The sequence below is a fragment of the Ursus maritimus genome, unplaced genomic scaffold (genome assembly GCF_017311325.1).
Source record: "Ursus maritimus isolate PB19 unplaced genomic scaffold, ASM1731132v1 scaffold_25, whole genome shotgun sequence".
NCBI classification, from domain to species: domain Eukaryota; kingdom Metazoa; phylum Chordata; class Mammalia; order Carnivora; family Ursidae; genus Ursus; species Ursus maritimus.
In genome coordinates, this window is record NW_024425008.1 from 30,597,175 (window position 1) to 30,612,089 (window position 14,915).

General features: G+C 50.4%; 1 protein-coding gene and 1 long non-coding RNA gene across 3 annotated transcripts; one reads left to right on the forward strand and one right to left on the reverse strand.

Annotated features, from left to right (window-relative positions):
- The first annotated feature begins 2,385 nt into the window (after positions 1 to 2,385).
- ZFP36L1 (ZFP36 ring finger protein like 1) lies at positions 2,386 to 13,778 on the forward strand. Its single transcript, XM_008700407.2, has 3 exons — positions 2,386 to 2,410; positions 8,370 to 8,562; positions 10,979 to 13,778. Exons 2-3 carry the CDS (start codon positions 8,506 to 8,508, stop codon positions 11,936 to 11,938), a joined length of 1,017 nt encoding a protein of 338 aa, XP_008698629.1. The 5' UTR covers positions 2,386 to 2,410; positions 8,370 to 8,505; the 3' UTR covers positions 11,939 to 13,778.
- Positions 5,757 to 8,363, reverse strand: LOC103671706. Of its 2 annotated transcripts, XR_005837677.1 has the most exons (4): positions 7,247 to 8,363; positions 6,824 to 7,053; positions 6,229 to 6,692; positions 5,763 to 5,913 (listed from the first exon to the last, which is right to left on the reverse strand). It is a non-coding gene; the product is annotated as an uncharacterized LOC103671706 (long non-coding RNA). The 2 variants fall into 2 exon arrangements; XR_571032.2 differs by having other exon boundaries at positions 5,757 to 6,692.
- Positions 13,779 to 14,915: the final 1,137 nt, after the last annotated feature.

Below are 14,915 nucleotides of genomic sequence, written 5' to 3' on the forward strand. Positions count from 1 at the left end.
GTGTTTGTTGTAAGATTATTCTTCACACTGTCCGAATGTGCAGCCAGGCCCTCTGCTGTCTGTCGCAAGGGCAGCGGCTATGCTGGCTAAGTCATTCAGTAGAGACTCACTTATTGAGAGCCTGCTGTGTGTTAGGTCCTGTTCTAGGCACTGTGGGGTAAGTTGAGAGCAGACAGACGGCTGGCTCTCTCATGGAGCATACATCCTCATGGGAAGGGAGATGTCAAAAAGGTAAATGACTACAAACAACAACAACAACAACAACAAAAAACCTCTTGCAATTAATGTTGTTCTTAATAGTCAAAGATGGAATGCTTTCCCCTAAGGTTGGGATCAGGTGAGGGTGTCCACTCTGACTATGCCTATCCAATATTATACTGTAAGTCCTAGACAGGGCAATAAGGCAAGAAAAAGAAATGGAATGCATGAGATTGGAAAGGAAGAAATTAAGCTGTTCCTATTTGCAGGTAACAGAATTGTCTATGTTAAAAGAAACAAACACACAGGGGGGCCTGCGTGGCTCAGTCAGTTGGGAATCTGACTCTTGATTTCTGCTCAATCATGAGACTGAGCTCTGTGCTGGGTGTGGAGCCTGCTTGAGATTCTCTCTCTCCCTCTCCCTCTGCCCCTGCTCACTTGCAGGCTCTCGCTCGAGCTCTCTGTCTCAAAAAACCAAACACGCAAAAAACAAAACTCAAGGAATCTACAAAAAAACCCTTACAACTGAAGTGACTTTTGTAAGATCAAAGGATACAAGGCCAATACACACAAAACTGTATTCCTATAAGCTAGTAATGAAAAATTAGAAACTGAAATTTAGAAAAATGTTATAATAGTTCCTCTAAAGGGAGAAATACTAGGTACAAATCTAAGAAGACATGTATAGGGTTTATATGCTAAAAACCACAGAACACCAATTAAAGAAATCAAAGACCTCAATAAATGGACATACACTGTATGTGGATTAGAAGACTCGACACAGTAAAGATGTCATTTTTTCCTGAATTGATCTGTAGATTTAATGCAATTCTAATAAAATTCCCAGTATGATTTTTTTTTGTAGATATAGATAGACAAGCTGATTCTGAAATTTACATGAAGAGGCAAAGTAACTACAATAGGTAAAACACTTTAGAAAAATAAGAATAAAGTTGGAGGAATTATACCACCTGATTTTAGGACTTACCATAAAGCTACAATAATCAAGACAGTGTAACACTGGCAAAGGAATGAACACACAGGTCAATGGAACACAATCAAGAGACCCATATAACTATGGCAAACCGATTTTTGGACAGACACAAACCATTCAATGGAGAAAGTGATAGCCTCTTTAATAAACAGTGTTGGGATTGGACATGCATGGGCAAAAAAAACCAAACCTCAACCTAAATTTCCCATCATATATAAAAACTAACTCCAAATGGATCATAGAGCTAAGTGTAAAACATAAAACAATTAATCTTTAGAAGAAGAGAGAATCTTAACGACGTAGGGTCAGGCAAAGGGTCTTGGATGGGCCACTAAAAGCATGATCCACAAAAGATAAAACTGAAAAATTAAACTTCATCAAAATGAAAAACTTCTGCTCTCTGAAAGATATTTTGCACAGAAGATGAAAAGATAAGGTGCTGACTGAAGAAAATATTTGCAAATTTACATATCCCACAAGGCAACTGGAGCCAGAATATATAAAGAACTCTCAGAACTCAACAGTAAGAAAACAAATGACCCAGTTAAAAAGTGGGCAAAAGACCTGAACAGATACTTTGCCGAAGAGTTCATACGGACGGCAAGGAAGCACATGAAAGGATGTCTAACATCATTAGTCATGAATGAAATGCAAATTAATAGCACTACACACCTCCTGGAATGACTAAAATAAAACGTACGGACAATTGTAAGTGCTGGTGAGGACAGAGTAACTCAGAAACTCCCCTGTATTGCTGCTGAAGGTGCAGGACGCTGTATCCACTCTGGAAGACGGTTTGGCAGTTGTTTATAAACTTCCACACACACTTCCCATTGGCCCAGCAGTCCCACTCCCACGCATTTACCCTAGAGAAAGGCACAGTGTTCACACAAAAATCCGTACACAAATGTTTACTGCAGCTCTATGCATAACGGCCCCAAACTGGAAATAATCCAATGTCCTTCAACAGGTGAATGGATAAACAATGGTGTACCCATACAGCGAAACAGCAGTCTTCAATAAAATGGAATGAACTATTGACACATGCAACAACACGGATAAATCTAGAAGGCATTATGTTGTGTGAAATCATACATACTATGTGATTCTACTTACATGGCATTCTGGAAAAGATAAATTACAGTACAGGGAGCAGATCAGTGGTTGCAGACTAAAGGACAGGGAAGGGCATGACTACAAGGGGATAACATGAGGGAGGTTTTCGGGGGTGATGGATATGTTCTGTTTTCTGATCATGGTGGTGCTTACAAGAATCTATTGATGCTAATAGTCTGTACACCAAATATAGGTCAATTTTTCTGTGTGTTAAATTAAGAAGTGAAAAAGTGTTACAGGAATGAATATATACTCATAAACCGAAATAACTTCTCTGAAGGAAATGAACATGGCATGAGGACATCAGAGAGAAGATAGATACCTTGCCATGTTGGGGGGAGGCGGACTCCAGGAATGGCTGAGGAAGTGATGCTTGAGCTGGATGCTAAAGGATGATTTAGAACTTACTTAGGCCAAAGGAAGGTCAATTCAGATAGAAGAAATAGCAAGTGTCAAGGCCCTGGGGCAGAAGGAAGTATCATTCATTTCATCTGAAACTAACCAGAGCACAGGGAGTGCCCTGGGGGAGTGGGAGAGGTGGTGATGGGGAGGGAGGGGTATGAAAGTCCAGGCTGGAATAGTAAGAGAGTCAGATGCCCTTGGACTGAGGGTATGGTTTTATTCTAAAAGGATGGGCAGCGAAGGGTTTTAGGCAAGTGTAACACGAGATCAGGTCTAGGTTTTGAAAAAGATCACTTGGGCTGCCGTAAGGAGAGGGGTTTGAGGGAGAGCGGGGATAGAGCCTAAGTACACAGGAATCTTGGAGTTGGAAGCCTCTAAAACTGGGTTTCCCAGTTTGGGTACTATTCACGTTTTGGGCCAGATACATTTTGTTGTGGGGGCTGTTGTGTGGATGTCTAGCAGCATATCTGAACTTTACCTTCTAGATGCCGATGGCACTGACCTTCCTTCCCCCAAAAGTGACAACCAAAAATGCAGCTAGACATTGCCAGATGTTTACTGTGGGGCAAAATCATTCCTGGTTGGGAACCACTGTTCTAAAATAAACATGTCCATGTTTCTGGCTTCATGATAGAATCATCTGGGGAGCTTCAAAGATACAGATGCTGGGCCTCACCCCAGACCAACTGAAGTGGAATCTTTGGAGGTGGGGTGGGATGGGGTGGGAGAGGGCATCTGTGTAGTTTTAAAAGCTCCCCGAGATAATTCTGCTCAGAGTGATGTTTGAGCACTACCTGCCCAGTCCAACGTTCTCCATCTACAGGGCAGAATAGGGAAGCCCAGAGTAGACAATGATCGACTGAACTAGAAGGAGAGTAGCTCTAGAATCCAAGAGTCCTGACTCCTAGACCAGTGCTCATTCCATTAGACTGTCCCCTCTTAACAGCTGCACAGAACATGCCGTGGGCTAGCTGTGGAAGCCCAGCTTCCCTGAATGACCAGCTCCGGCCTTCCCGGCCTCCCAGTGCTAAGACTGCCATCTCCCCTTGTGGCAGAGCCCAAGCCCTCCCTTTCTGCCACTCCCCACACCTCTGCAATCCTTCTTCTACTCCCACTGCCAGACGTAGGGTGGCCAACGTGTCCGAATGGTTTCAACAGCAAGGTTCAGTAACAACTGAAAAATTGTATTGTGCACCTACTCGGGACCTACTCCTGAGGCCCAGGTAACAGAGCTGCCCTCGTCCTCCAGGAGTTTATAGTCCAGTGGGAATAAATAGGTAATTCCCATAAAATGCAGCAGAAGGCTGGAGTGCTGTAGGCTGCAGTGGCACTGCTGGGAGAGAGGCAGTTGGCCTGCTCAGGGAGCTGCCCGAATCCCAGCGGAAGGAACCTCTTGAGTAAAGCCCCAGGGAGGGGTGTGCAGCGACCACCAGCAACTGCGAGCAGTTGGGAGTGACTGGAGGCCAAGGGGCTGTCTGAGCTGAGCACTGGCTGGAAGAGTTTAACCTTCCCCACCATTGCAGAGGCTAAGGGACCTGCTCAAGGTTGTGGAACTGGTGACCTGCTGGCAGAGTTGGGCTTCCCATCAAAGTTTAGGGGGCTCAAAACTCATGGGCTTTCTTATGTCCCTAGGCAGGCCCAGGCACGAAAGGAGGAGGTGAAGCAGTGGTCAAAGGTGTTAGCTGACCATTTCATGGATGTTTATACCGAAGAATACTTTTTGCAAAGTGAATACTCCCCAAAATGTGTTTTGTGGTGTGATAAGGTCCCAAGAATGGTTTAGTTTACATACAATGGCTAGGCATACAAAAGGGTTCTGCTAGGCTTGAAACTAAGCACTTTATCTGCCAATTTTAGGCAGTATTATTATCCATATTCCAGAGATGAGAAAACAGAGGCTTTAGTCATGGTCTTGAAAAGTCACACAGCTAGAAACATTTGGATCACACAGAGCCAAGGTTTGGATCCAGATGGCCCAACTTCAAAGTCTTGGACCACTGATTCTCAAACCTTAATGTCTGAGTCACTAGCAGGAAATTACTAAAAATGCAGATTCCTGACCCCACCCCAGAGATTCTGATTCCCTGGGCCTGGGACCAAGCGGAGGAATATGCATTCCACAGGCCCTACAGGTGAGCTCTAAACCAGGTAACTCTCAGGCGCACTTGGCCATACCTCCCCCTCTCTCTAATCCAGAGACCTTGTGGCTGTCTCAGGGTCTCGGGTAGCAGAAGTTGGGGGGGGGGGTTAGAGGGGGAGGGCAAGACCCAATCCGAAGAATTTGGGGGTTTGTGCAAATGACCTGAAGCCAAAGGGCTCTGGGATGACAGGTCCTATGTTGCAACCATGGCCAGGAGGGGATCCCAGGGAAGGGTGTCTTGGAGGGCGCTGGTAACGGTGACCAAGGCCAGGCCCGCTGGGGGCTCGGCGCCCCACCCTCTCACCTGCCGCGAGGTGCGCCCAGAGTCCAGACTGGCCCATGAATATGTCCGTCGCGCTTCCCTAATTCCGAGGACTTTCACTTTCCTCCTTAAACAAAACCTAACACCCCCAAACCAAAAATACCTGACTAGCCCCTCCTCGCGAGGGTATCGGCTCCAAGGGAGCCAGGAGGGCCCGGAAGTCGGGCCTGGGACGGAGGACCCGGCTGATCGCCTCCCGATCGGAAGCGGCAGTGCAGGTGAAGGGGCGGCCTTTCCCGACCCGGAGCGAGTTAGGAACCCGAGCGCCGACTGCCTTGCGAAGGAGGCGGGGAGGGCGGCGCACGGCTTTCGTCCGGCTTCCTGCGGCGGTCGGGGCTGGCTGCCATCCCCGCCGCCTTCGGGCACCTGCGGAGCACGTCCGGCCGGGGCAGGCAGCCTCCGGCCCCCCGACTCCCAGCCCTCCTCGGACGGGCTGGACGCCGCTCCCCGGCCCGTCGGGTTAGCGAAGGGTTAAGGAGGCTCGCTCCCCCCCCCGCCCCGGCTCCCTCACCCTTGGAAAGTCCCCGAAATGACGTTTCAACCCGACAATTAAAAAAGAGTTTAATTATAGAGACAGGCTCTGGGAGCTGGAACAAACTCGGTGGGTCGGCGGGGCCGGTAAACAACTCCGGAGCGAGCGGGCCAGGCCGCCGCCCCGCGGAGCCCGCACCCCGGGAGTGGGGGAGGGGAGCGGCGGCCGGGAGTTGGAAAAGCGGAGGAAATTCGAGGAATCGGCGTTCTCTTTGGGGGGTGGGGTGGGGGTAAAAAAAAAAAAGAAAAGACTTTTTAGCTAGCCTGCGGCGCTGGGGCCGCGTGACGGTACTTCTTACCCGTCCCGCAGCCGCGGGGGGCCAGCGGGTGCGGGCCGGGCTTGGGGCCGGGAAGGCGGCCCCACCCGCTCCGGGTCCCCCTTCTTCGCTTCTCCACACCCTCCTCCGTCCCCCCAGCAGAGCTTCGCGAACCCTCCAGAGTTAAAGACCAATGGGCCTTTTTTGGTGGTGCAGGGGGGAGGGAGATAAAAAGACGAAATAGCTTCACATCAGGACGCAGACTAACCTTGTGGTTTTAACGCGCAGCCTGCTCTGTCCTAAAATCTGGAACTCATTACCTCATCACCAAGAAACTGCACGATGCCCCCCCCTTTCTTGGAGCTGGGGAAAAGAGAGCAAACACCCCTTTAAGAAACCTACACTTGAATGATTTAAATTAAGGTGGATGGAATTTATTTCCCTTTCTGGTGCTTGCCAGATTTCAAGAAAAGCTGAAAAATGGGAGCAGAGGGAAGGAAGCAACAGGAGGCTTGGACAGCAGCAGGAGGAAAGGCAAGGGGCAGCAGCCAGGTTAAAAATGGGGGCCATAAGTTTAAGTCAGAGGGGCCAAATAAAAGCAGACGGGCTGGGATCACGTAGATTCGTGGCTGCCGCTAAACTTGTGTGTTTCGCAAAGATGAAAAACAACCGGTTCCTTTCGTTGTGATTTGGAAGGTTTCCCTGGGTCTGCTCGGAGGTTGACGAATACATCTGAAATGTAATAAAAATGCGTGTGTATGTGGGTGGGTGGGTGGTGGTGGCGAGAGCGCGACTCGAGCGCTCTGCTCCGCCCGCCCTGTCCTTTCCAAAGAAACGTGCTCATAATGGGGTGACCTAATTACATCGCAATGGAACCCGCTCTTAGCCACTCAGCGCTCAGGGTTTCATAACAGACTCGGCGGCCTCGAGTGCTGGGAAGAAACGTGCGAGGGCTGAGGAGGCGGCCGGGCACGCGGGGAAATAGGAAAGAAACAGAGCCCCGCAATTTCCGCCTGGGTCTTCGCTCCAGCACCCGGGGGGCCGTGGGCGACGCGTTAACTTTCTATTTGGGTGGATGGAGAGGCATCCGAACCTAACAGTAAATATAGAACAGTTTTTAAAAGGAGTAATCTATTGGGGGGGGCTTTCGGTTTCGAGGATCCCATACCCTCCTCCCCCCATCCCGCCAAAACAGCGCAGCGTGACAAGCCATATGTTCCGTTCCCGTGGGGGCGGGGGAGAAGCGACAATAAGTTAAAAGTGTCGCCCCCCCCCCATTTCTTTACCTTCATTCTTGCCAAAGTAACTTTTTTCATTGTTCAAGCATCTGGGGTGTGTGCGTGTGTGTATCCCCTAGTTCAGAGCGCGCGTGGAAAGTTATGCGTTAATGATTTTTTTTAATTGGGCGGGGGGGTAGACTGCAAGGGGTATTATTAATGAGGGTTCGGGTTTTCTTTATGAAAAACTTTAAAGTTGGATATGTGAAATAAATCCCACTCCCAGGCCTGTTAAGCAAACAAGCAATCCGCGCGGGCGGTGGTCTTTTCCGCGACTCCCCCTCCCGCGGTCCGGCTGCAAAGCGCAGGAGAGTGTAGACGCGTGCGGCGCGCGAAATCGTGCTGCGCTAGCCCCGCCCGGCCCGGTCCAGTCCTCCCGGGGGAAAAAGTCTGTCTAGTTTCCCCCACCACTCTACCTCCGCCACGTCCTGCTGGAAAAAAAACCCCAAAACCCCTAGACCTGAACGTTTTGTGCGTCCCAAATTCCCGATCTCCTGGCCCTGCCCGGTTGCGGAAGGCAGCCGAATGAGGAAGAGAACTCGGGAAAAGAGTAAGTTGTGGGGGGCACTTGGAGAAGTTTCAGGGAGATCTGCTCAAGATGGAAACCGCAGCTCGGGCGCTAAGGACGGGCTTCTGCTCCTGCTTGCAAAAAGAGAAAGTCGAGCCCGCCTTCCTGCCCGACAAAAAAACAACAACACAACAACTAGAACCCCGAAGAGGGTGGAATGAGTGATGTCACAGAGCCGCGCTCGCAGCCTGACAAAGGGGGGGCGCGCCCCTCCCCCTCGCGCCGCGCTGCCCCAGAGAGGGGCGCCCCAAGCGCCGGGCTGCCGAGCGAGCGGACTCGAAACTTTTCCTCTTTAAGAAAAAAAAGTTGTGCGAGTCTCCCAGTTGGGTTTTTTTTTTTTTTTTCTCGTCTTCTTAGGCTTCTTTCCTCGTTTCCCCTCCCCCTTCTTCCTTTTGAAAGTTTCTTTTTTTTTTTTCTCGAGTTTGACCGCATGGCTGATTCAACTTCAGTGTCAATCAACTTTTTTTCCCCTCCTCTTCCTCATTTAAATAAGTTTAAAGCTCCTCCTCCCCCGGCCCACCAAATCTGAACTTTATAAATTGGGCTTCGCGCGCCGCGGCCGAGGAGAGTCAGAAAGGCGAGGGGCGCCGGGAGTAGGCGTGTGGGACTCCAGATCGGAGAGCCGGAGGCTGCGCCTTCCCCGCACCGAGACCTTCGCGACACACCAGATCCCCGTCCCTGCCCCGTGCGAACGCCCAGGATGACCACCACCCTCGTGTCTGCCACCATCTTCGACTTGAGCGAAGTTTTATGCAAGGTAAAGTGGGGCGGAGGGTTTGCTTCTCAAAGTTTTCTTTTTCCCTTTTTGCCTAAAGAAAGAACCCCCAAAAGTTCAGGTCTTGGAAAGCAGGGAGGAGAGGAGGGGAGGCGAGATGGGTCTTTTTTCTGCCTCATTTCCTCCCCAGTTTAAAGGAATTTGGCTCTCTCATTTCCACCCTGAGTTTCAACAGGTCCTCGCGGCGACTGCATAGGAATTTGGAGACTAGAGTTTTGGGGGGAGAAGTTTGAGTGGCGGGGCTGCCCGGGGGACTTGGGGCATTGGCAGACCGGGGCAGTTTTGCGGTGTTTCTGTCGTCCCTAATGTGCTGCTTGAGCCCAGTTTCGCTGGTCGGCTCGGGTTGCCCGGTGCGCGCTCTGGGTCTCGCCGCCGCCTGGAGGGGTTCGAGGCTCTCCAGTCACACCGCCAGCCTGTGTGGGGTCAGCAGGGGCGCCCCTTGGCAAAGTGAGTCTCAGGAGGACGTTTTGCTGGGAGATTGCCCCCTCTGATGTGGAAGGGCTGGGAATCTGCGAGAAAAAGGCCAAGAGTTGTGATTCAAAAGGATGTTGCAAAACGGGTTTGCAGTGTGGCTTCGGTTCGCCCCAGCGCGGTCAGGCTTCCTTCTGTGATAGCCTACAGTGCTGCAAACTTTGGGGTGACAATGGGACTAGGTTTGGCCCGCTTACCTGTTTTCCGAGGGGGTGGGGGGACTCGACAACAAAATGCCGGCCTGAGCTCAAGGGGCTCTGCGAGCAAGGATTTAATGGGGCCTCCTTAAGTGGTGTAGCTTGCCAGCCGGTGTGGAAAAAAAAGCAGGTTTTAAACACTGAATGTTCCAGGAGTGCGGTTTAAGTGTACATAGCAAAAGCCTATGGATGTTAAATTATTTTCGCCCCCTCTCCCCAATTTGAAATCGGGGAGCTGCTAGGCTACTTTTAATTGCTAAAGTGTTGTGCCTTCTTTTAAACACGTCGGGTCATGTCCCTCTCTTTTCTCAGCTTGCTTCTCCAGTCCGCCCAGCTGCCAGGGCCCCAGGGCTGCAGGGCTGGGGTGCAGGGACAACGAGGAGCTGAAGAGCAACATGAAAAAAAGTTTGAATTTCAGCTTCCTTCCCTCCTTGCGCCTTCCCAGACTCCAGTTGCCCTGGCGGCTCCCTGAGCTCCCCTGCACATCTTCCTTCTCATCCCAGCTTTCTCACTCTTTGATCTGTTTCTCTTTTTCTTGCCCTCTGCAACCCCCCCCCCCCCGCAGGACTTTTTAAATGAACCTTATTGTTGGGAACCGGCTCTCAACTTGGTTCCTGTAATCCGCTCCGTGGGGTGGTTGCTGTTACAGATTCCCGATCCCCTGCAGCTGATCCTAAGGGACAAACTTTAGAATTTGCACAATGACACCCACATGGGCTGGGAGCCAACTCCCAGGTCCCCGGCTTGCACCCTTTCCAAATCTTGGGTACAGATTGGGCAGGTGACCAGGGGCCCATTGGAACAGAAACCTGTTTGTGGTGGCTCTGCTTCCCTCCCCCCAAATCCACTGTTGACTAGGAGGCGGGTGGGGGGATGTGGTGCTTCCTTTTCCTTCCCACCTGCAGCTTTGCGTTAAAGATTAAACACTGGCGCTCTTATCCAAGCCTGCCCTTGCAGCCAGACTAACTGCAAAGGCATCTTCCCAGTGCAGGGGGTGGGGTGGGCCGAGAATGGTGGGGAGATCATTGTAGAAGGCACCCCTTCCCCAAGTATGGGGCAGTGAATTTTGTTTTTAGGAATCCCATCCTTCTCCTGTCCCCTCCCTCTCCCCTGCCCCTCAGCAAGTAAAGCAAAGGCGGTCTGGAAACCTGTTGCCAAAGGAAGGGAACACTTCTGAAGGAGGAAGTTGAGAGTCTTAGGCCATGTCGTGTGTGTGTGTGTGTGTGTGTGTGTGTGTGTGTGTGTGTGTGGTGTAGTGTCAGTGCAGGAGGGACTGATTAAAAGGGCGGTACTCATAGTCTCCTGAGGTTTACCTGTTTTTGTTAGGGGGAAGGGGAATCTAGAGAAGTCTGAGCTGTATGAGATATTTTGAGCTGAGGAATCTGTTTGGGAGGTAAAGAAGTTCAGTTTTGTGGATCAACGCGGCACGTTTGGGGACAGGATATGGGGGCACATTCGAGCAGTGTGCAGGGAGTAGGGTGCGTGTATAACAATTTCATCCCGGTCAGCATTTTGTGGTTTCTTCTGTATGGGGCCAAAGTAAAGCTAGGTGGTGGCCTGTGGGAGGAAGAGTGGGAGGGGCTTGTCAGGACAGAGTTAGAGATGGTTCCTTAGAGACACAAGGGGCATTTCTGCTTATGGAGGGGGCTGCCCTTAGGGGTTCCCTTTCTTGGCCCTGGTGGATGGCCTTTGTCACTAACCACGCTCTCTCTTCCCTCTCTTCCCTCCAGGGTAACAAGATGCTCAACTACAGTACTCCCAGTGCAGGGGGCTGCCTGCTGGACAGGAAGGCGGTGGGCACCCCTGCCGGTGGGGGCTTCCCCCGGAGGCACTCGGTCACCCTGCCCAGCTCCAAATTCCACCAGAACCAGCTCCTCAGCAGCCTCAAGGGTGAGCCGGCCCCCTCTCTGAGCTCTCGCGACAGCCGTTTCCGAGACCGCTCTTTCTCAGAAGGGGGCGAGCGGCTGCTGCCCACCCAGAAGCAGCCGGGCAGCGGCCAGGTCAACTCCAGCCGCTACAAGACGGAGCTGTGCCGCCCCTTCGAGGAGAACGGCGCTTGTAAGTACGGGGACAAGTGCCAGTTCGCGCATGGCATCCACGAGCTGCGAAGTCTGACCCGTCACCCCAAGTACAAGACGGAGCTGTGCCGCACCTTCCACACCATTGGCTTTTGCCCCTATGGGCCCCGCTGCCACTTCATCCACAACGCCGAGGAGCGCCGCGCCCTGGCCGGGGCCCGGGACCTCTCCGCTGACCGTCCCCGCCTCCAGCATAGCTTTAGCTTTGCTGGGTTTCCCAGTGCCGCTGCCACCGCCGCTGCCACGGGGCTGCTGGACAGCCCCACGTCCATCACCCCACCCCCCATCCTGAGCGCCGATGACCTCCTGGGCTCACCCACCCTGCCAGATGGCACCAATAACCCCTTCGCCTTCTCCAGCCAGGAGCTGGCGAGCCTCTTTGCCCCTAGCATGGGGCTGCCTGGGGGTGGCTCCCCAACCACCTTCCTCTTCCGGCCCATGTCCGAGTCCCCTCACATGTTTGACTCTCCCCCCAGCCCTCAGGATTCTCTCTCGGACCAGGAGGGCTATCTGAGCAGCTCCAGCAGCAGCCACAGTGGCTCAGATTCCCCCACCTTGGACAACTCAAGACGCCTGCCCATTTTCAGCAGACTTTCCATCTCAGATGACTAAACCAGGGTAGGGAGGGACCCCCTGCCTACTCCACCCCTCCCATCCTTCCCCTCACCTCCCTCTCCATCTGATTCCCCACAACCCCTGCATTAACAAGGTTAAGCTCAACCCCTTTCCCCCAGAACCTTGGAATGCCCCCTCCCTCTCCCCCCTCTTAACCCTCCCCCCCAACATAAGGACAAGTCAATTTGTCAGTAGCTTCCTCTGGCTTGAAACCCCCCTCTCCTCGATTTTATAGCCCACTTACCACGCAGAACAGACAAGTCCCATATTTGTCAGTAGATGCCTTTTCCCCCTGGCTTAAGCCTTAAGTGCCAAATCACAAAAGAAAAAGCAGTAACAGTTTACAGAAGCAATTTAGTGCCTTGTAATCTAACTTTGTCACTGTGACTACATTACCTCTTCAGCGCCAGAGGGCACCCGTGGGCCTCCCAGAGCCTCTGCCCATGGGGAGGGGGAGGGGACCCAGAACCAGCAGCTCCCTCCACTGGCGACCCAACTGCACCTTCCCTTACTTCAGCCTCCCACACACTTCCTCCTCCCCCTCCCCATGACCCCCGCACCCCTCTAGGGAGAGTTGTTGCCAGACTCGGGTTTTTGGGGAAACCTATCTTGATATTCAAAACCTTTTTCTTCCCGACCTGAACCTCTGTTGACTAATCTTGCCTGGGTTCGTGTAGGTCTACAGGAAGGAAGACTGAAAAAGTGGATGAAGATTGTGACATAAGTGGGACTTTGTGATTTAATTTTTTCTTTCTTTCTTTCTTTTTTTTTTTTTTTTAAGTGGGGAGGATGGGGAAGCTAGATGGACTATGAGAGACTTGATTTTGGTGCTAAAGTTCCCCAGTTCATATGTGACATCTTTAAACAAAAAAATAACAAAAAAATGAGAGAAAAGCTAAAAAACATGTAAGGGGTGAGCAGTTAATGGTATTCATTCCACATACAATATCTGTGTAAAACGATTTCCCGTAGAAGTAGCTGTAATGGTTTTTGCTCTAGAATACCGTAGGCCTGTCCTTAGAGCACTCACGCCATGCTTTCTTCCCTGGGTTTTAAACTTCATATAACTTTCAGAAATTGGAGAGCAAAAATTTTGCTTGTCACTGCACATCAATATAAAAAAGCTTATTTAACTTATCAAAACGTATTTATTGCCAAAACTATGCTTTTTTTTTGTTAATTTTGTTCATATTTATCGGGATGACAAATCCATAGAATATATTCTTTTATGTTAAATTATGATCTTCATATTAATCTTAAAATTTTGTGACGTGTCTTTTTCCTTTTTTTTCCACAGTTTTAATATATTATTCTTCAACGACATTTTTTGTAACTTTACACTTTTTTTGGTTATTTTATTTTAAAAAAATGAAAAATTAATTTAAAAAAATGCAAAAAACTGTTGGATTATTTATTTTAGAAATTTCCCCCCTTTGTGTTGGACTGCAAATTGAGTTTCTTCTTCTTTAGGCCTTTTCACAGCTAGGACTGAGAATGTATGTAAAAGTTCTGTGACAGTACAGAAGGAAAACAACTTATGTATGGCTTCTAAAAGGGAAAAAAATTTAAAAAAAGAAACCCTTTGACTTCCACGTGCCCATCTCAAGACATTCCGATTGCAGATTTGAGGTTCTGGATTCCAGGTTTGGAGTTTTCCAATGTTAATGCAAACAGAACTGGCACACACATTAAGATGAATGTAATTATTATTCCTCTTGCTGGTCACTACCGTCGCTTTCTATTTCTCTTTCTTTGTGTGAATTTATTTAAAAGAAAAAAAAACTTTTTGTAACGACTATTTGCAGTTTAAAAATCAATAAACCCCGTTTTTTTTCAAGAAACACGGATGGTGAAGCTCGTTTTACTTGGCTTGTGGTTTGACTTCGCATGTAGGTTTTTGTCTTTTGTGTAGGATGCAGGTGGTGGGGGGGAGGAGGGGCACTGGTTGCTTTTTTTTTTTTTTTTCTTCCTCAGAGCTAAACCTATGGCTATATAGCTCCCTCTGTTGATGCCGGAAGTCTCCGCGGAAGTATCAGCGTAGAGGGGATGGGACGGAAATTGATTGCAAAGGAGCTCGCATTTCGCTATTATCTTCCCAGTGTGTTGGTTCTTGACAGGCGTCCAGTCTTGGGACCCCGGGCAGCTTTGGAGGACCCTCAGAAAAGCTGAGGCCTACAGTTTTCTAGTCTTCTCCAGTCTGTGGTCTTCATTCCTTTGGGTGCTGAGGGGGAACCTAGTAGTACATGGTACTCCAGCCAGTTGGGTTTGAGGGAGTTCTTCTGTGTGTTTCTAGGCTCGTTTTTCCTACATGAAATTGACCAGAAACTCTACCCTGTCAACACCTGTTGGGGGTGGGTGTGATGAAGCATTGCAGGCTTGGAGAGGAGCATCTGAGATAGTCAGGGACCCAAACCAGAGTCCTGGGGCTGGGGGTGGATCCCCCTGGAGCTGACATGCACTTCTGTATTTGGAGGGCTCTTAGGGGGAAGTGGCTGTTAAACTGGTCAGTCATAACAGGAAGTCCTCAGGAGTTCCCACCACCTCAGTCTTGTTAACACCCGTGATGCCATGCAGAATATGTGGGTTGTCATCTTGGGGCGAGTGGGGTCCCCTTGGCTAGAAGCATGGCAGCCAAGGCCAGATGACCACTTTGAAGGGGATGTGTTTGCCTGCCTGCGGGGCTGGATCCTACTGAAACCCCTGAGTCTGTTTCTTAAGAGCAGTTGCTTTTTGGGTTGGCAGGGATGGATCTTGCTTTTGGAGGCTGCCTTTGGTTCCTTGCACTCAGTAAGTTATGGGGGTGGGGGGAAGTAAGTTGAATTTCCATCTTGACTCCACCCGGCCTCTCCCAAAGGCAGTCCGGTCTGCAGCACACATTGGCTGGGCTGTCCGGGAAGACCTACCTTATCTACCCTGTCAGCTCTTCCCTGGCCGGCAGGCTCCTGCTGGGAGATGCATGAGGGAGAAGAAGGGA

Bases quoted from the DNA above. Each gene is read 5' to 3' on its own strand.
- ZFP36L1 (XM_008700407.2), top strand. From the start codon at position 8,506: ATGACCACCACCCTCGTGTCTGCCACCATCTTCGACTTGAGCGAAGTT. The intron at 8,563-10,978 runs GTAAAGTGGGGC...TCTTCCCTCCAG, and splicing joins TGAGCGAAGTTTTATGCAAG to GGTAACAAGATGCTCAACTA.